The sequence below is a fragment of the Scophthalmus maximus genome, chromosome 9, assembly GCF_022379125.1.
Source record: "Scophthalmus maximus strain ysfricsl-2021 chromosome 9, ASM2237912v1, whole genome shotgun sequence".
Taxonomy (NCBI): Eukaryota; Metazoa; Chordata; class Actinopteri; order Pleuronectiformes; family Scophthalmidae; genus Scophthalmus; species Scophthalmus maximus.
This window is the reverse complement of record NC_061523.1, coordinates 13,584,361-13,605,849: the sequence shown is the minus strand read 5'-3', so window position 1 is coordinate 13,605,849 and position 21,489 is coordinate 13,584,361. Positions and strand designations below refer to the sequence as shown.

At 42.1% G+C, this 21,489-nt stretch overlaps 1 protein-coding gene across 1 annotated transcript in view; it reads left to right on the top strand.

Annotated features, from left to right (window-relative positions):
- Positions 1–20,124, top strand: part of LOC118319239 (dedicator of cytokinesis protein 2) — an 83,265-nt gene extending 63,141 nt beyond the window's left edge. Inside the window, exons 27-51 of the mRNA XM_035649478.2 lie at positions 4,318–4,416; positions 4,542–4,636; positions 5,495–5,573; positions 5,671–5,771; positions 6,025–6,083; positions 6,193–6,341; positions 6,666–6,751; positions 7,010–7,166; positions 8,788–8,828; positions 10,738–10,828; positions 11,698–11,808; positions 12,242–12,331; positions 13,306–13,410; positions 14,440–14,581; positions 14,995–15,076; positions 15,169–15,253; positions 15,568–15,654; positions 15,812–15,988; positions 16,842–16,925; positions 17,015–17,152; positions 17,623–17,750; positions 18,026–18,233; positions 18,324–18,429; positions 19,093–19,241; positions 19,871–20,124. Coding sequence (XP_035505371.2) covers positions 4,318–4,416; positions 4,542–4,636; positions 5,495–5,573; positions 5,671–5,771; positions 6,025–6,083; positions 6,193–6,341; positions 6,666–6,751; positions 7,010–7,166; positions 8,788–8,828; positions 10,738–10,828; positions 11,698–11,808; positions 12,242–12,331; positions 13,306–13,410; positions 14,440–14,581; positions 14,995–15,076; positions 15,169–15,253; positions 15,568–15,654; positions 15,812–15,988; positions 16,842–16,925; positions 17,015–17,152; positions 17,623–17,750; positions 18,026–18,233; positions 18,324–18,429; positions 19,093–19,241; positions 19,871–19,933 — 2,712 coding nt within the window. The 3' untranslated portion in view covers positions 19,934–20,124. The remainder of the gene's footprint in view (positions 1–4,317; positions 4,417–4,541; positions 4,637–5,494; positions 5,574–5,670; positions 5,772–6,024; positions 6,084–6,192; positions 6,342–6,665; positions 6,752–7,009; positions 7,167–8,787; positions 8,829–10,737; positions 10,829–11,697; positions 11,809–12,241; positions 12,332–13,305; positions 13,411–14,439; positions 14,582–14,994; positions 15,077–15,168; positions 15,254–15,567; positions 15,655–15,811; positions 15,989–16,841; positions 16,926–17,014; positions 17,153–17,622; positions 17,751–18,025; positions 18,234–18,323; positions 18,430–19,092; positions 19,242–19,870) is intronic.
- Positions 20,125–21,489: the final 1,365 nt, after the last annotated feature.

Sequence of the window (21,489 nt, the reverse complement as noted above, 5' to 3'; positions counted from 1 at the left end):
GCAGAAATACCTGCAAAAAGCGATAGAACAAGAGAGGCGGGAGATAAGAGAGCAAAAACCCACGGGAGAGAAATGAAGTCAAGTTAGTAACATGTATTAATGGGATATGAATGCATACAGATGAAGAGGGAGAGGAGATGATAGAAACCTGATGCATTATGGGAAAGCCCCTGGCTGTCCAGGCCTAAAGCAATGGAACTAAGGGATGATCCAAGGCAAGCCTTAGCCAGCCATAACTATAAACTTTATCAAAAACACAAGTTTAAACATAGAGAGGTATTTGCCTTCTGAACCTAACTGATAGCTGAAGGCTTTGCCTCCCATTCTACTTGTTGGGGGAGGCCGGTGTTATGGAGGGGTAATAGGGTCAATGGGGTGATAGGTGCAGCTCTTTAAGACATGATGGTCCCTGGCCATTAAGGGCTCTGTAGGTGCGGAGGAGGTTTTTGAACTTCTGGATTTTTTTAGAGAGCCAATGTAGATAAGCTAACACATCAGAAATATGATCTCTTTTCCTAATACAGTTACTGTCAGTACTTGCACTGCAGCATTTTGAAACAACCGGAGAGTCTTTAGAGAGTTGTTGGGACACCTCATGAGGAATTTCAATTGTCTAGTCTAGAAGTAACAAGTGCATGGACATTCCTGCATCTTTCTTAGAAAAGATATGCTGTATTTTTTGCAATGTTACATTGGTAAGGGGGGAAAAGGCAGTCCTGTATTTTTCTTTTATGGGGGAGATATTGGACCTTTCCTGATCAAACCTGAACTTGTGAGAAACTTTTGCATATTGAGGATCCATCATTGACATGTACGAACAGCACTAGGATCTAACAGGACAAATACAAAGAAAGTCCTTTATTCAGTGCAATTAGAACAAAGTTATTTGTAACTTTCACTAGAACTGTCCTAATCTGAATCCTGATTAATAAAATCTAAGAATAGAAGACCTAACTAATGGTAGTTGGGATGGGGTCTAAGAGACAGGTTGATTGTTTAGATGAAGTTGGTAACATAGTTGATAAGATAGTTGGTGAAGGGCAAACGGAGAAAAACAGTCTCAATTTGCAGTATATCACATTTTACAGCACTTTCTAAGAATCCTGTGGTTGAAGCAAAATCGGTACCAATTAAGGGCGGTGGGTGATGAATTCTATCTCCAGTTGCTTACATTGCATAATTAGAAAGGTTGTTAGATCCATAGCAATACACAGATCAATAGAGCTATGACTCTCTGTAGCTTGTGGTGGCAAATGGTAGAAAACTTGGAACTGGTCCCCTTGAAATCACTTAAATTGCTCACTTTAGACACTTCTCAGTTGAGGCACTGCAAAAATGGCATCTTACACCCCATGAAATAACACTGTGTGTGAAAGGATTATCCTTTATTAATTGCTTTTGCCAGGAAAATACATCCAAAAGATCCTGCAGAGACTGTGTAAAAAATGTGGTCATTGAAATGCCATTGAAAAAATTCTTGAACACCTTTCAAACAGGATTCTACCAGATTAAGGCCAATTTGAATAGACCGTTAGACTCTTTTTACCTGCAAATCACACAAACCCCACACGACTGGCAAACTCTACAAGCCTCCGATTCACGAAAGTAATGAGATTTGCCTCCTGAGCAGCAATGACTGAGTAGACTCTGTAGTATGCCAATGATTTCTCACCATGGTCTGGGTACTAGCTACATGTGTGCCCCGGCTGAAATTCCACGACTTCATGTGTTTCATGTTCACATTAAATGCACTGTATGCATTTAACCTGGTTACAATGGAAGAAATAATGGATTTCAAGATGTTCAAGTCATTTTTTTTCCCAATCATAAGCTGGTTGGTCATGCCAGCTCGGTTCAATGGCTACGGAGAACTTTCACATTCAGTCCGTGGAGGTCAGACGAAAACATAAATGAGTTTACCAGCTGCAAAGCTTCCACATTAGCATGGGCTAATTTGATCTGTTGAAGGGTGACATTGCCAACTGTTATATGCCCGAATATCTCTTCATTTCATTGTCAGTGATAGAGTTGAGTTAGATTCTGCCAGCGCTGCAATGGCAGCATCACAGAAGACATAAATCAGACAGGGGATATATACGCGTTAAGTGTTGTCTGTATTCAAACTGCTTCTGGACAGTTGGACGGAATGAACCCTTAGGGTTGTCACGAGCGCATGTTGTTCTCTTGAGTGCCCCCCGCAGGACATACTGTACTTTTGTACTCCCAGTAATGGTAAGTAATTACAAATGGCTAAGTAATCAGTTTGTGGCGTCTTTGGTCCGGTACTCTTGTACTCTGGAGGGTGATAAACCATGCTGCTTCTGTGGGATCTTTGCAACGGTTGGATTCGATTTATTTCATGTCATGCATTGTCTGTCATTTTGATGAAAGAGTGAATTTACAGCTCTACATACATTATTAATGTGAGCGGCTAGATTGAAAAAAATGCCTGGGCAAATTGAGGAAAGGCGAAGAAGGGTGGTGGAGGAGGAGGAGGAGGAGGAGGAGGAGGAAGGGAGAGAAATCCCAGACCTCTCCAGCATCTGTGTCCTGTTTTGTCAGTAATCTCCTCACTCTTGCATAAGCCCTTCAGCTCTACATGCCCTGAACTCTGTCCCTGTGCCCGTCACATACACACTGCAGTAGTTGAGTTCATGTGCACGAGGCAAATAGGCCGCATTCCCATATTTCTTTGCATGTCATAACATAAGGCTTTGATGTGTTGATGAAACACATTCACGTGCGAGGACACCAGCAGCTGAAAATCACATATTTGGCCCTTGGGGCTCTCTGTTTTAGATGGCGTTAAAGAAGATTGAGAGCATACGTCCTCAGAGAATAGCAGTTACACTGAAGTAGGGCAACATGACACATGACCTACACTTCAACACACACACACACACACACAAACACACACTCACACACTCACACACACAGTGCAAATGAAACCAGAAAGTACTGAACTGTGTGTGTTCATAATCCTATTACTGATAAGAGGAAAAGAGAGGGTGCCGAAAAAGTAGAAAGATTTGGTGTTCATTTTGTTGCTGTCTGTTGGTGTCTGTTACGTGTGTTTGTGTATGTGGGACGTAACTATAAGCAGGGCACACGCCAAGACACCCTGTTGCACAGCGGCCATTAGCGCTGTGCTCTTCACAGCTCACACACTTGTGACACCTGAGGTAACACCTGGTGTCCACAAGGTGCCCTGTCCCGTTCCGGGCTCACCCTGCAGCCTTTAAGTGGTTTGAGCGTCACACTTTCTTGTTTACAGGGGATTCGAAAAAAAAAAAAATTGAGCAGGCAGATAGAAAAGAGGATAGATGAAACTGATGGAATGAAATAATGAAAGAAACACCCCCTTTTTGGTTCTGTGGTTCGTGATGTCAATATCCCACTGTAAATGTTACAGATTTTTTTTTTTCCCATGTCTCAAATTTGCTAATTGTATTCATTCAACAGAACATACAAAGGGTAGGAACTGTCAGGGAAATAAATAGTTATTAAAGTAACACCCAGGTTGAGTACATGGACACGGGGAAACAAGAAGGAGAAACATGAGGGGACAGAGGGTCGAGGGCTGGACATTGGCTTGACTGACAAGTTAACCTCTCACCACTGTAATTATACAGTTTATTTCTGTTATGTATGCAAACTACTTTTACATTCATGCCATCAATTATGACATTTTCATTAGTCAACTCTTCTTCTCTGTTTCCCGGACTCCTAGTGTCAGTCTGTCCTAGTGGAGGGGATTATGCTGAAAGGTCCATGAATTCTGTGCTTGTCTTGGACTGCTCTTTTCTTCCCCCAACTTTTTTCAGGATATTTCTCTGTCTTCTATGTGTAATGTTTTCTCCTCTTTTTCGTACAAATAAGTAAATCAAAAATATTTATGTTTAAAAATGTCACCAGCTGCTGTTACCTCAAGCTTGGAAAGCTTCAATTCTGTTTTTGTCTGTTTGTTTTTTGTTATTTGTGTAATAGAGCAAATCTGAAAATGTTTTGACATAGTAGGGATCGACAAATCGATTTGACATCAAGGAATGCTTTATATGATGATGGGGCTGCTGTTTGGATTTTGATATAGTTATGGCACGAATTAGAAAGTGACAGAACTGCTCTGAGGATTTGTTTCTCTTTCGTAAGCCTTACACGTTGTGCAACAACAAATTAGCCTAAGCATTTTATATATCTTGATGTCTGGATGTATATCTAGATGTGTAGCACTCCGTTTAAGAGGAGCTGCACTGTGCTTAAAAAGTAATGGTGCATCTCTTTCTGTCTTTCCCTTTGTCCCACACTTTACCTCTGTAGTCCAGGGTGGTCGCCTGCATGACAGCTATCCTCAGCCAGATGGATGATCGTCATTATGCCACATACATAGAAACCTTCAGTGGAACCACAGATCTAGTGGTAAGTACACGCAGATAATTGGAGAGTGAATGTGTATTGTACAATGACATTTTTGTTTCAAACGTTTAAAGTATATATGTTAACATACACTTATGTACACACTCACTTTTCTCTTGCCCATGCAGGACTTCCTGATGGAGTCCTTCCTGCTTTTCAAGGACCTGATTGGAAAGCATGTGTATCCCTCAGACTGGATGGCCATGATCATGGTACAGAACAGGTACAACACTGCAAGCACAGGCCCCGGATTGGGACCATCAACCTTCCCGGTCTCCCTTCTGCTCCCGTAACTAGAAAAGGCCACAGCTGCCACAGTGCATTCTGAGGGATCCTTTACACCTGCAAGTGACTTGTGCATCCACACAAACCCACACAGGGATAAGTCAGAGATAGTAAAGCTGGGATCAAGGCTGCAATGCTAAAAACAGCTGAGGTGACAAATATGTCTGTGTGTGAGCTGATGGCGAGAGAAAGCGTGGGTGTATGTGTTCTGATGTGAGCCAGTTTGGGAGGCTGGAGTTGTGTCAGAGGGAAGAGAAGAGTCAAAGGGGTGAAAGTGAGAGCGAGGAGGAAGAAGAGACGGGAACATAAGGAGTGTGCGGACCGGGGTTAGGGAAGCAATGTGCAAATAGAGAGAGAAAACTCCACTTATAAGTGGCAAATGGCAGCTGGCCCTGGATAACGATGATAGATAGATAGATGGTGCCGGAGCAGATTTACAACTTAACTGCAGAAATGCATATCGTCACAACCAACCGGTTCACCTGCACACAGTGTTCAGTCATGATCTGTCATTGGTGTAAATCTGAAGCAGGATTTCAGGCTTAACTGACGCATAAACAAGAGCAGATGTCAAAGCTAAAACATTTTCTTGAAAAAAAAAGAAAGAAGTAAGTTAAGGTTCTCATCATTTAATTATTTGATAGCAACCTTTAAGTTTTCCTCATTTGTGTTTTATTATTTTTATTTTCCAATCATCATCAATCAAACTACTGCACGAGGAAATTATTCCTGCAGCATTATTTTCCGTTTCACTTAATCCATTGCATTGCTGTGTGTGTGTATTTCTGTCCGTTAGGGTGTTTCTTAGAGCCATCAATACCTACGCCGACACCATGAACCAAAAGTTCCTGAATAACGATGACTTTGAAGTGCAGGTGAGTGTGTTTGTGTTTCTCATATTGGACAACTTCTGTCTGTGCACTTGACCATTTTTTTTTCTTTTTAACATGAATCTCTTTTGTCTTGCTCTAGTTGTGGAATAACTACTTCCACTTAGCGGTGGCGTTTATTACCCAGGAGTCTCTGCAGCTTCAGCATTTCTCGCCCACCAAGAGGAACAAGACTCTTGCCAAGTGAGAGAGACAGCCATTTAATTTCCTTATTTACCGCACTTAACCCCCCTGATTTGTGATCTGTTTTGGAGTCTGTGTTTACACTTTTAACCACGTGTTGCCTCTAGTTCATCTTGGGGCACATTAGTGCAGCGTTATCTTATCAGTTTTTGAAGTACTGAAGACATTATTCTAACCTAAGAGGCCAGTCTCTCTTTTTATTTTGTGTTTCTGTGATTTGCTCTCTCTTCATTCCTATTCTTATCTATTTCAGATATGGAGATATGAGGAGACTCATTGGTTTTTCTATCCGTGACATCTGGTACAAACTAGGTAAGCAAATCTTGCGCGGTTGTGCTGCTGGTTCTTGAGTATATGCAAATGTGTGCGTTTACTGAGATGTACTCTGCCTCTGTTTGTGTGGGTGACTTATGTCTTTCAGGCAGTCATAAGATCTGTTTCATCCCTGGCATGGTGGGGCCCATCCTGGAGATGACTCTGATCCCAGAGGAGGAGTTGAGAAGGGCCACCATTCCCATTTTCTTTGACATGATCACCTGTGAACACGCACACTCTGGAAACTTCCAAAAGGTATTGACACACACACACACACACACACACACACACACACAAACGCATGCATGCATACAGAGACACATCATACTAAAACACCAGATAGACACATCAGCAGAAACATGCATAAATGCAAAACAATCACTTGTGAAAAAAACTAATTCCACAGCGACACTGACACACACGTTGTGCTCCTCCATCGATTTGCTGCACATCACAGGAAAAGTAAAAGGGGACACCTTAATTACGCTTGCATAATTCATTGTAACGACTCTTTGTCTGTGTTCTCTCCAATTTGTCCCCCGTGCTTTGCCTTCCCTCCATCTTTACTTTCTTCCGCAGTTTGAGGATGAGATTATTCTAAAGTTGGACCATGAGGTGGAGGGTGGCGGAGGCGATGAGCGATACATGCAACTACTGGAGACCATGTAGGCTTGAGTATTAAACATTACAAAAAATGATAGTAGAGTAATAGTAATTCAAACATGTGATATAACACTGTACAGACATTTTTGAATATAGGTTTGAATATCTTGACCATCGTGGTTTCGCTCTGACTTCATATTTCATCTGCAAACGCTGGAGAAGGTCACTTCTTGCAGAAGTATCCCTGCACCACACTGAATATTGAGGCAAAAGCCTCTCAGACGTCTCTGATGATTAACTTGTGGATACTTCTCTGTCAGCCTCTTGGACTGTGCTGCAGAAAAAGCCACACTGAAGCCACAGGTGCAGCACTTTGTCGCCCTGGTGAAGGGACTCCTGATCCGTCTCCTCGACTACCGCACCGTGATGAGCGATGACAGCCGCAACAACCGCATGAGCTGCACCGTCAATCTTCTGGTTAGTCCCGCCTTGTCTGAAATGCACAAGTCAGACGGCCGAGTTGTCTTTTTAAAATCCCGCAGGCTCGATCCGCCTCACAAACTCCTTCTCCACAACAAGGAAGTTCAAGTGATCTGTCTTAACGTGGATACAGGGCTAAGTAGGAAAATGGGTCCTACAATTTCACCACCTTGGTCTGGGCCTTTTCTTTGTAAAAATGTAATCATTTTTTTTATTTCTGTATGTTTCATTGATGCTCACCGAATCTTTCACATCTCCCTTATGTTGTGAATAAGGCATAAGTCCCCATGGATTTGCCTTTATTGACTAACCTTGTGATTCATGCACCTTTGTAGCTGAAGTGTATGGAGACTCACAGCAAAGAGCTGCTGTTCCCACACACACTAACAGACACATACACATATCAATAAACTCATTATTAATTGAAATGCTAATGTCAGAAGAGACTAGTACAGACCACATTCGATCATCCCATCCGTGGGAAAAGAAGCACACTGACTAATGAGTTCACTATGAAACACAGATTTTATTCTTTTGTCTTTGTTGCCAAGACCTTTATATTCCTTTTTCCCAATTTAATTTCTTTGCTGATTCATCTCTGTGTTTGGTCTCTGACTGTTTGCAAAGGGTTGCATCAGCTCCTGTCTGTTCCACATCCGTTCTCTTATGTGATCCCCTAATCAGATTCCCCCCCACGGTATTCTCGGGTGTTGAAAATGGATCCCGTCTACCGATCCCGTCTTCTCAGCAGATTAAATCGTTTGATTCCTACTCCAAACCAACCATGTTTGACTCTTTTCCTAGAATTTATGAGCTTACATTCAGGATCAGATGATGATTAAATGGATGTGAATCTGCATGTATCTTACAGTTTATTACTTTCTTCCTGCTGAAACATTCATTTGTTTGGCACTCTAAGGCTAACGTCAGTCAGGGAGAACACACTCAGACACACTTTTATTTACTGTGCCTCTTAATTCTTATCCATTTTCAATAAAACACAAGTACATTTGAATACATGTTGTCTCTCCAGGGACTCTGTTCAGCTGCCACTTGTTCTGTTGTGGTGATTCGGCTGTATATTGTGTCGTTTTATTTTCTAAAGACGTGTCAAACGTCACGGCTGCGAGTAGAAACATCTGACCTTCATATCAATGGGTAGCCTCCCGCAGGAAATTGACTTCTTGAAATCAAAATGCATTGGTGCCAACAATGATTTATCTGACCTTTTGCTCAAATAAAGCATGCAGATATAAATAAGCGCACAGCAAGCTTCGGCTTCACAGTGAATCTCACAGATCTTTGATATGTGAGATTGCATTTGTGTGAATTATTGGCTCGTGAGGTGGGTTACATCAGTTAGTTTCACCCCACTATTCTCTGTGGATGTCATTAAACTTCATTAAACTGGGAGTTTAACTCCCCGACCGACACATAAACACACATACAACCATATGAGAGAACACTGCCACAGTTACAAACTTACAGTCAGTGTGGTGAGTTGTGATGAATTTGAACATTTCTATCTCTCGCTCTCTCACACACACACACACACACACACACACACACACACAAATGTAAAATGACAGTAATCCAACTTCTCTGTTTGGTTTTGCAGAACTTCTACAAGGACATCAATCGCGAAGGGATGTATATCAGGTATATTTTTTGTGCTGAATTTGTCTTCATATACATTAACGTGGCGCTCGTCTGCGATGCATGTTGCATGCATCTGTGCGTCTGCATGTGTGTACATGGGTTTGGCTCCGTAATCTGACAGGGGATTATACGAGTCCCACTTGATTAATGTCAAAATCCACAGGATCCGCTCTTAGTCTGACTGGAAGGAGAGCAGAGAGAAAGAGAGGCATGACGGGCGTGAGGAAGGGAGAGGTGAAGAGCCCGGGTGATGGCAGGAGAGAGAGAAAGATGGATGCATGGAGGGAGGAAGAGGGAGAGAGGGGCAGGGAGGGTAACAGATCCCGACAGGTCCTACGATGCATTTCTGGCAATGGATTATAGCATTAATTAGTTATCTGAGTGTGTGTATGTGAGCTCAGCTCTGTGGTTGATCAGCTGCCTCCCTCTATGCTGCGGAGACTTTGGTAACATTTGGGAGGCTCATTAGTTAATGTTTGCAAACAAACATGGTTTAATGCAAATATAAATGTAATCACTTCATATGTGTTGTAGGAATTACTTATATACTCAGATCTAACTATATGACCACTGGGCATGCAACAAAACCCAAAACTAATTATGTTAGGGCCCAGTGCGTGAATCATAGAATATTTAATTAAGATTTTAATTTCTCACATTTACAGTGGGGACACTGTTCAGTATATTGAATGTGATGCCTTCAACAGTTGTTGCTAATGTGAATTTTTCTTCATATTGATTGTTTCCTGTCCTTGAACCTATGTTGACTGATTTTCATGGCTCAGTCGTTCAGAATTCCCTTTGTGCTGCCACCGCCAATAGACTGTTTCATCATGTAAAGTAAACTGTACATGTGAAACCGTCCATTCAGAACTCTGTGCAGCTGTGAGTGTAGTCTCTGTTCCATCTGTTACTCTGTAGGGTAATAGTGTGCATCACCGGCACACCACAACATTTTATTGCTTTTCGTACGTGTACCGACTTTTTGGGTTATTCTCACAGTGACTTTGTCCACCAGTTTGTAAACACACTACATATTTGAAACCCGGTGTGTCGTCCACCGACGTTTGAGGGCTGTCGTTTTTTCAAGAGTTTGCTCCAACCATCCTTTTTACCACCAGTGTGGACTCCAAGAGCCAGAGAGATGGAGTCAGGCAAGAGGGAAAGAGACAAATAGAAAAGGTTGAAGGGTTAGTCCAACAAATAAGTGGATTATGGTGCAGAATGACTTGGGAAAGTGAGAGCAGGATCAAATGTTTGTTTTGTTGGGCCACTGCAGAGGCACAACTGTCATTACCAACAGAAAAAGCAAAAAGCCAGACAAGTGCCGGTTAAAGCTGTGAGAGGAAAGAGCGACAGTAGGAGGAGGTTTTATACGAGATGATGAAGAGAGTGAGAACATTTTAGGCAGACAGCAGCTACATGTGCTTTGTCAGTGATGCCTAAGCGAGAAAGTTTAGCCTCTGTTCAAGTGGAAAAATGTTTCCCCCCCCAGACAAATGGAGACAGATGCACAAACAGATCAAAATTAAAGACAGAAGCAGTAAGAAAGTGGTTCACTAGGTACCTAATGTTCTTTTGTTTTTACTCCTTATTAGGCCTTTAAACATTGTCGGGTTGCAAACATCTGTCGGGCCATTATAAAGACTTAATGTTGAATTGTGCGTTTCTGTGCTGACGTTCTGTCAGCGTGTGCTCTCGAATAACCTTTCAATGTCGTGCACATATGTGATGGTGCGTTTAGGTGCATCATGCTGAGTGAAGGAGACAGGGACACGCATGAGATTAATGCATGTACTTAATTCACAGGGCTTCACATTGCTCGACAGTGGCATCTAGTGGAGTAATGTATGTGTTGCATATTAAACTAATGCAGCCTCTGCCTGTGTGTGCGTGTGTGTATCCTAAGGTACCTTTACAAGTTGCGAGACCTTCACCTGGATGTCGAAAACTACACAGAAGCAGCATACACACTGCTGCTCCACTCTCGCTTGCTCAAGGTAGGACACACACAGACACAAGCACACAAAGTGACGTTTTTTGTTGCTTAATTGGATCCAGTGTCTTGCTCTACCTAATCACCTCTGACGAATATTTTTTTTCTTATATTTATTGGCTGATAAATGGGTTACTGCGTCGCTTGTGTCCAAATGATGAAGCTCCAGGGTTGGTTTATGGCGTGGCATCGGCCACTGCTGCTCGATCACTATGGTGATTGATGGAGTGTGTGCGTGCGTGCGTGCGTGTGTGTGTGTGTGTGTTTGGCCACCACTTTTCTCTCCATCTCTTTTATGGAACACTTAGAGGCTCACGGAGAGGGACAGGGGAGGAAGGGGCATATCGCTCTCTTTCTCTCTCTCTCTATCTCTCTCCTTCCTACATCAAAGCAGGTGAACTCTATAATGTTATTTTATAATGTCCATTCATCCTCCGTGTCAGTTGTGTCATGCCCATTTCACACTAATGGAAAGAGCAGGCATGGAACACATACAAATCGCCAATCCTCTTCCTCACCACTTGGAGCAGAGAGGGCAGTTTCGGAGATCCTTGTGTAGTTTTCTGTTCATATTTTCGATTAACTACCATGTAATTTACATAATTGAAGATGAATTATTGTCTCATTTATATGATGAACGATCATTGTGCGGCTGGTTTTGTGCAAGCTCTGTTTAGGGCCAATATTGATTTATAACAACAAAGAAAGTCATTCTGTTTTTTCAGCATATTGATTAATGGAGCGACAGAAAACAGACTTTGTCCAGACTGCAATTTTTTTCTTTTCTTTTAGCAATTAAATATACATACTGCACTATATCTCACTTTGTGTCTGCCTTCCCCCCATACCTCTACCTTCCTGTCTCCATTTTAGTGGTCAGATGAGATGTGTAGCCCCCAGTTTGAGTTCCACGGCTCCCAAACCCAGCGACAGCTCAAAGAAACACTCTACGACACCATCATCGACTACTTTGACAAGGGCAAGGTCTGCATTGTTTTCGATTTTGTCGTGCTTCTCTGATCACTGATGTGGTGATTTGGGGAAAAATTGATTCAAATTCAAAAATGTTATGAATTATGTTTTCTGCGGGTCAGTAAGTTGTAGTTTTTGTTCTTGTTTTCATTAACATCCTGCAGCTTTTAAAATCAGCATCCACACTTTCCTCTATTCTACATTGTGTTTTAAGGATAGCAGTGTTGCAATGATGCCGTCTTTTTGTCTACAGTATGTGGTGTGTCGGCGTCATATTTAATTTGTATTCTCCATCAGTGTCTTGCGTTCTCTGAAGCAGTGACGGGGACATTCTCCACCTCTCCCCAGAGACCTGGAAACTAGAGATTTTCGACAACTGCTGCCGATTTCTTAGCAGATGGTGTAATGAAGGACACATCTGTTTCTTTTGCTTGTGTGTGTTCAGATGTGGGAAGAGGCCATCACTCTGTGTAAGGAACTTGCTGAGCAGTACGAAAATGAGATCTTTGACTACGAGTTACTCAGCAAGAGACTGGTAATGCATTACTTTTCTCAAACCTTCATATGCTCTGTATAATAACCATGATCTCACTTTTTTTTTCCTCACGCAGCGTTTTGCCCTGAATTCCATTTATAGATGTTTTGGGGTGTCTGAGGGAAAGGAAGAGAACTCAAAGCCACAGTGGCTCACTGCGAGTGCAGCTGTTGCGCACTGAACTCGAGTTCAATTTTGTAGGTGATTAATGTAAACAAAATATCTACAATGGTCAAATTGTTTAGTTTGGTCTTTTTACAGTAACATTAAATCTGGGCAGCTTTTCCAGCTGTCAGTGTTCAAGCTCTAAATTGCAGTCATACGTTTTCTTAACGACAGAATATATCGTTCCCAACAAGCAGTTTCCACACTGAATAAGTCATCAGCACCAATTCAGCACAACCATTCATCCATGTTCAAAAATGAATACTTACTTGACAGTTGACGTCTTCTTCTTCTGAAGAAGAACTCCATCCATTTGTGCAAAAGTGTGATTCCTCATTATCAGTAGCTTCAACCTCGTCCTGACCGTTCTCACTTTGTCCTCTGTCCCAGTTCTGTTCCTTTCATGCCTTGCTTCAGCACCACAGAAGAAGTTATTCCCCTTCATACCCAAAAGTCTAACTCGTGGCTTAGCGCCACCTTCTCCTCTGTCTCCCCTTCACTGAGCTCCTATTTCCCCCCTCCCCAAAGTGAATAACACCCAACAATGGAAGAAACCTCTCTCTCTTTATATGACTGCAGCAGTGGCTCCCCCAGCTAATGCTGAATTTATGTGGTTATAGAAATGACAGACATTACCCTTGGACTTATTTTTCTTCAACAACTATCACCCTCAAAGGCCCAGCTTTCTGCCGAATGTAACTTTGTCACTGGCACAAGCTGATGAAAAAGCGCAGTGGCTGCACACGAGTGCACATCTGAACCTCTCTTCTGATCACATCCTCTGTCTCTCTCTGTGTCTGTCTCTGCAGGAAAAACAAGCCAAGTTCTATGAGAATATTATGAAGATCTTGAGGCCCAAGCCCGACTACTTTGCAGTGGGCTTCTATGGACAGGGCTACCCTCCATTCCTCAGGGTTTGTATATATGTGACTGTTTAGTGAGGATAAAGGCAAAACGTAACCTATTACCTCTCACCTTTCATTGAGGAGAAACACAGATTCACACCAGACACACACAAGTGAACAGTGGTGGAAAGAAACTTAATAAACTCAAGTACTAGGGTCACATTTCACATGTCTGTTAGTGGTTAACAGCTTCAACAAATAGTGACTTGGCCCTCTAAACTCCTCACATGGTTTCATTACAATAAATGTTGAAATGAGCCAATATCTCACCCGAAAATTAGACATTATAGAGAAAAAGTCCCCAACCTGAAACAGATTTGTGATTCAGAACTTTTTTTTCAGAACTGTCTTCTTCGACTTCTCAGAATTGTCTGGTGTCCGTTTAAACTAGCTCCACCTCCAGCAGCTCCAACAGTGACATCAGCACACTGAGTATTAATCTCCTAATCTCATGAGTTCAGAAATGATGTATCAGTCAGAGGGACCAAACGAGTACTTTATGTTTTTAACTGCGCGATGCCGCCACTTTTACTTAAGTAACATTTTTCATTCAAGAATTGTACTGAATTGATATGTTTGAACAAATAAAGAATCGGAATACTGTATCCCTTTCGTCAAAGGGTTAAATAAACTTGGAACTTGGAGCTAAGCTTTTTAAAAGTGCAGCAGTGGACAAGTTTGTATACACATCAGCTGTTAGTTAACAGAATGGGACTTTAAGTACCTTATGGAAGCATCGTGGATCCGTGGGTTTCAGCAAACTGAAGATTTGAATGTTTTTCCTCCCTGTGCTCAGTAGAAGTGTTGATCTGCTGTGGTAAGGAGTATGACAAAGTCAATGACTCAGTTAGGGAGCACGGCAGGGCACTGAAAGTAGGCCAGACACAGGCCCACATTTTTTTCCGTGAGAAACAGATGCTGTCGCATAGAAAGCAGCCAAGATAAAAAAGAGAATATTCATGGCGAGATCACAGGATAAACTGATGCTTAATCTTGTCCCAACCATTATTAATACCAGTACATTTCCCTTGGCTCCAGGACAAGGTGTTTATCCACCGGGGTAAGGAGTATGAGCGCAGAGAAGACTTCCAGAACCAGCTGATGAGCCAGTTCCCCAGTGCTGTGCGCCTCAACACCACCACGATACCAGGAGAGGATATCAGGAACTCGCCGCTCCAGTGTATCCCTCAGGCAGCATCACACGCTCATGACACACACACAATGGTACAGTATTATGATGTAGATGTACATGGACAGAGGAAAATGGAACGGCTGTAGAGCCACACTGGTATAGAAAAGCAACATCATATATACACAATTATTTACATGTAATACCATTGGGATTTCGAGGTGTTTTGCAGGATGCTTGAGATGCACTAAGATTCCAACTTGCCCAGTCATCAGATATGTGTAATAGATCTATTTTTGTTTGGTCTGAATCTAAACTTAATATCAGTATATTAGTATATTAAAAGCCAGCGGCAGGAGGTCGGACACATCCCTCAGCTATCGGACTGTGCACTCCGACACGGGGATGTGGAGGCGCTCTCTATCATGCTGTGTTGTTTTATTTCCTGACTGCTCTGAAACCAGATATCCAGTGTTTCACTGTGCAGCCAGTCCTCGAGATCCCTCCCCGCCTGAAGAACAAGCCCGTCCCCGACCAGATTATCAAGTCAGTGCTGTCGACCTCATCGAGTTATCATGAAGTGAAATCTGAATGTCGGAGAAATTATTGTTTTATTTTCTTTGTTTGACATAATACAGCTTCTACAAGTCCAACTACGTGCAGCGTTTCCACTATTCCAGACCTGTGAGGAAAGGACCTGTGGACCCAAACAATGAGTTTGTTGTGAGTTGCTTTCTCGAAATGGAAAGATTGATGACCACAGGGACTATGGAAATGTTTCAGAATGGTACCGTGTGCTTGCATTGTTATCATTCTGAGAAGAAGAGCCGCTCGATGAGATGATGTGATTTTATTTAACAGCAAAGTGTAGCGTGATTGTATGATCAGACATCAGGTTATGTTTCTGACGTTTCAGATGAGCGCTGGAGATGGAACATCAGATTCAGTTATTTCCGTTATGTAAGACCGTGAAGAAGATTGTGTAGCAAGTGTCTGACTAATGACCTTGTGTTCTCCTTTCGTTCTTTTTGTTTCAGTCCATGTGGATTGAACGCACAACCTTCACCACGGTGTACAAGCTGCCAGGGATCCTGCGCTGGTTTGAGGCAACAGACTTGAAACATGTTAGTGTGTGGCGTCTTGTTTTTGTTACATGTTTGCTGTGAGCTTTTTCCTCGAGTGTTGCATGTTCCCCATCTCATTCAATTCTTTGGCCTCTCTCACATCCTTTCCCTTCTTCCTTGTTTCCTCTGCTCCCTACTTCTCTACCTCCTTCCCTAGACCACCTTGTCTCCATTGGAGAATGCAATCGAGACCATGGAGTCCACCAATGAGAAGATTCTGACCCTGATTAACCAATATCAGGCCGACTGGAGTCTTCCCATCAACCCCCTCTCCATGCTGCTCAATGGCATCGTGGACCCAGCTGTCATGGGCGGCTTTGCCAAGTATGAAAAGGTGAACTAGAACATGGAAAAAAAGCAGCTACATTTGTAAACACCTGAACAAAAAACGAATTGCTTACCAACATGAAAAAAAAACTCAGTTCAAGTTATCAATTGTTTTAACTTCTTAACTATCAGTTGAACAAATTTAATTCATTTGATTTTCCAATGAAGTCATTTTTTTCCAGTGATCTTTTATATGAGCCTTTACTAGGTCTGTGTTATTCCAGTCACATAGGTCAATACTCACTATTGACTAAAGGCCTCAACAAGAGTTAAATGGAGATTAATGATTGTAGGTTAAAACGTTGATCATTTTTATTGTTTCCATGTAACCAAATAGGGGCAGTTTTTTAAACTTTTTACTTTTTTGAATAGTTTAAAAATAATGGAGTTCAATGAGCCCATGATGTATATTGCCCCTATTGCAAGATTAAATTGGCTTTTAGTTGTTTTTCTCTTAGTGGCGTCAATTTTGACTCAACGTGGACTGATTACTTCAACTGTACAGATTTCTTTTCTATGGTACAATGATTAAGCCCCTAACAAGTTATTGGAGCTCAAGAGAGTGTTTCACAGACTCCTTTCTTGTGATGAAAGGACTTGAATTCATTTTGCATTAAAAATAAAATAAATCATTATCACTTCCTCAGGCTCTGAATATGATAGCAGTATAAGGCAGCAGTCCAAATTACATTAAATTAAATGTGTATAACATGAAATATTGTGTCCCCCCCCGAAAACACCATTCTTTTTTATTACGTCACACATATAAGGAGATGTGGATGGAAAAGCCAGTTACTGTTTAAAAAGGTGAAACCTGTATCATTGCTTGTATTGAGTTCTGAATATTTCCTTTGTATCAGGCGTTCTTTACCGAAGAGTACACCCAGCAGCACCAAGAGGACAGAGATAAACTGCTGCGCATCAAAGACCTCATCGCATGGCAGGTACAGTGTTGAACACATGAACGCACCACATGTAGCTGTGTTACTTCATGTCGACGTTCTGCTGACACCATCACATTTCCATTTTCCAGATCCCACTACTTGGCGCAGGGATCTCCCTCCACGGGAAGAGAGTGAGCGATGACCTGCGTCCGTTCCACGAGCGCATGGAGGAGTGCTTCAAACAGCTGAGGAAGAAAGTGGAGAAGGAGTACGGAGTGAGAGAGTTGGTACGAACTGAAAACTCGAGACGTGGTGCTTCTCTGTAATCCACAACTTGTTGTTTTTGTGCAAGACCGGACACGGAGTAACTGTGGCAGAGCTGCACTCATTGAGCTGTAAATGAGCAGACCCAGGCGGATTTCAAAGATCAAAGTACTCGCAAAAGCCTCTGAGTCGAGTGTTGATATGGGATTTGTACCTTTTAAAAAAATGTCTACAGCCCGAGCAGGGCTGGGATGATGTGAATTGGGCTAAATATGGTCATTAACTCGTAAATTGACTCTGCCCTTCAGGAGAGATTAAACTAATGATGAGTGTGGAGTGATGATATGCTGCCTGCTTTTTTAAGAGTAACTTCACCTTCTTTCTCCCTTGGAGTCTCCTGCTCTGTTGCTCTGTCACTACTTTATCTGTGACAAGTACGGTCCTGCAGCCCTTTTATCTTTATCTGGATATGATACTGTTCAACCTTTTTCAGCCGGACCTGGATGACAGGAAGTCCACTCGTCCTCGCTCCATGCTGCGCTCCATTCGGCAGTCCATCATCTCGATCTCCTCACTGCAGGGATCCGAGTGTGGGACTCCAACCAAACTCCATGCTGACAGGTACCATACTATATACATGATACTGTGTGTGTTGACACGTTAACTTATCTAGGGACATTAGAGTGTCAATAATCATGGCATGAATGACGAATCTCATTTGCAGGATACATACATGTTCTATGTTCTAATAAGCTGGCTCCTAGAGTGTCTCAATTAATGACATGAGCATACAACACATCAAAATGGAAAGAAAAATTCACTCAGGAAAAACATGGATATGACATTAAACATTTAACCCCTTTAATTGTCCTTATTTCTGTCTTTCTGCTTCCCAGGGAGCTCCTCCCTGAGTCCCCTAACTCCTGGACCTCCACCCTGCAGCGCTCCAGCAGCAGCCTGAGTGGAACCGCAGCGGAGGAGGCGGTGGTGACCGTGGGTGACACGGAGGTCAAACTGAGGAAAAGTAAGAAGAAGAAGAAGAGGAGCAGCATGATCTTCATCACGGAGGAGAGAGAGAGGACGAGCACACTGGACTGCAAACGGGTCAGGATGAGTGCTGTGGGCTGAGGGAGGCGGCACGTTTTTAAAAAACCAACGTTGCTGAGTGTCTGTATGATCTCTGTCTCCCTCTAGCTGTCCAAGAAACAGGAGTTCCGCAGTGACACCAACTTGTCTGAGCCAAATGAAGGAAAGATGTCGTTGACCAATGCCAACTCCAGATCCCTGCCTGCCATCACGGGTGACAAACACACACACACACACACACACGTCCACCTGCTGCTGTGGAGTAGTATTATTGTGTATCTATTACCTAAGGAGCCACAAAGTTTAAATACAAAGTCATGCCCTGAGCGGAACTGCTGTTTTTGTTTCTGTTCTGGAAAGCTGACTGCAAAGACACATAGACAAGGGCTTGCCAGGAAAATGCCTTTGCAGTTGAGTGTGAGTTGAAGACAAATTGGCACAGCAGAGATGGCGGCAGTAAATAGCCTGACCTAACACAAATGAGTGTTTCAGTCCCGCCGGTTGCAATCTTTCAGAACTGTTTCATCCAGTTCCCGTGTCATCAGTTCCATAACCCTGCACCTCAAAACGGTGCATTAAGCCACAATTCACTGATGTTTCACTGGCGTCCTGCCATGTTGGCCTGCGCCAGCTGAGCCAGCAGCGACTCATGGTGTTGATACACCACCTCTGATTAGCGACAACTGACTACACGCTGTACTGCCTCACTGAACATACACACTGTGCCACCGGTGCTGCCAGAACACACAGTTCATCAGTCGGGCAGCTGCAAGGGCAAAACCAGTGGGACAGAAATAATAGTCATCAGGCTGCAGGGAGAGGCAGAGTTGTCTGAAACCCGGTAAAGAACAAACCTCTCGGTTGTTTCTGTCTGTAGGTCTGTCCTTGGCGGTGGTGGGAGGCTCAGAGGAAGTGGACGGCTGCAGAGCCAGGAGGGACAGTAAGAGCATGTCCGTCTCCGTCACCTCCGACCGGACAGCAGACAGACGCTCAAAGGGCGTCATTAACCTCCTCTTCAAATCCAAGGTAGAGGACCAGACCTGTTTGATGCTCTGACATTTAAGAGATGATCAGAATAAAAGAATACTTGTGTGAACTATGCCTATTTACCTTTGAGTGAGTTGAGGAAATGATTACCACCATCACTTCACTACGCTAAATATGAAGTCAGGAGGACGTTAGATCGGCATAAAGACTTGAGATAGGGAAAGTTGAGTTTGGTTCTGTCCAAATGTCCAAACTACACCTGCCCTGATTCACACTGATGGTTTATTTGCATTTAGACAGACACCAGACAACTGTTTCCAGTCTTTGAGCCATACTGAACTGAGCAGCTGCTGGCTGGCTTGATATTAAGTGAGCGGTATATTAGTCTGTCCATCTAGCTAAAAAAAAAACCAATTAGTATATTTTGTTAACTTTCAAACTATTCTTCTAAAAAGAATAGGTCTGCAAATGTATTTCCAACTTTAGTCTTATCTAAATTACTTCAGCAATATTGAAGAAAAACAACACCTACTGATTTGTATTATCTGAAAATGTTCACATCAGCACATTCTTGCAGATGACCATCATTGTCATATTTTATTCTTTTTTTTTTTTTTTTTCCCCTAACAACCTTGTGTTTACATTGTTTATGTATGTTTATTTCACAGAGCTCCAAATCAGAGGATGTGAAGCCGAGTGATCCAGCCAAAGGCCGTAACAGTCATTTCTGAAACACATCGTTTCGTTTTCACATTTCTTTTACTGTTTATATGCAGTTGTTTTATAAAAAAAATTTACATAAATATGCAACCAAAAACAAAACTATGCACCTACTCACTCAGTCTGCCAGTCAGTGTCAGAATTGATATTGCCTTAATATAATTGATTTTACCCATCAATAAATGCTATTTTTCCGGCGTGACCTTTTTCCTGTTAATTTTGAATGATTCCTGGTTAAGCTAAATGCCATGTCACAGCTTTTCAATCAATTCTGCTTCTACAAGAACGAGCAAACACAAACCATTCCTACGCCAGCGTTCATGATTTAAGCTTCTTATTATACGGTTTTCATCATTGTTGACTGAAGGTAATGGGAAAATAATAATTTGATAAAGTACAAAGGTTACCGTGTCCTCCCGAAGGCTTTTAAACAGAAACATGCTGCCAAAAAGCTTTGGCACTTGTACAACAAAAAAGACAGTCTAATAAATCCAAACGTAATGGAGAGCGACAAACTGAGGAGACGACTGCACAACATCCTACAACATCAGAGTTGTTGTGTACACAGACTTGATACAGCAAATTTTACTTAAGTCATTGGTCGCTGCTGCTTTTATTTTTCAAAAACTGATCAAACAATTACACAAAGCTTAGAGCAACAGTTTGACTTTATGAAATACGCTAATTAGTTAATGTTTGCTACAGCCAAGAAGTGATTAGCTTCGCATAAAGGTTGAAACTTTGAAATATCTGAGATATAACAAGAGTCAATATACAGGTTTAATGGAATCAGACTAGCTTCTTCCGCATCACATCATAATTTAGATAATAAATGTTCCAGGGAGAAAATGATGCTTCATCTCTTGAGCATGATTAAAAATCTTACATACCAGTATATATTAGTAACACGTGTAAACAATGAAAAGACAAATGAAGTAGAAGTGGTTGTTTTTTGTGAAAGTTGAACTCGTCCTTTAAACCTGACACAAGTAATACACTCTGGCTGCCCTGAAGATTCACGCAGTGATTTATTAGTCTTTCATGATTTCATTCTGTAGATTGGTCTTTTTGTGATGTGATTTTTGTGATTTTGTGTTTTCTGTGAGATTGAGAGTTGCAGACTGTGCTGTGAGGAAGTTTCCAAAGTTATAGAACAACATGAAATATGAGTTTATGTTGCTACTTATCAGGCGAGTTTTTCCCCTAAAGAAACCGAACGCTATAGGTACCGACAGTGTCTGGACAGCTCCATCGATCTGAAGAACTCTAAAAAAAAAGACTAACTCCTGGGTTGTTGAGCAGCAGAATTTAAATAATTAAAAGAACGGAGGAGGAGAAACATTGCAGGCTTCAGGCCTGTTGTTGAGCTTTTTTTTACATATGATTCTTGCAACCTCACTCAGTTTGTAGGCTGTACAAGAGAGGAGGGCGGAGGATCATCTCACGTATTTCTTTCTTCATTGACTATAGTGACATTTTAATAAAGATATTTAGATCAGTTTCTAAAAGAGCAGACGGGCTGCTGCATACGATGAATATAAATGAGTAGCCCGTGCAGTCACTGATG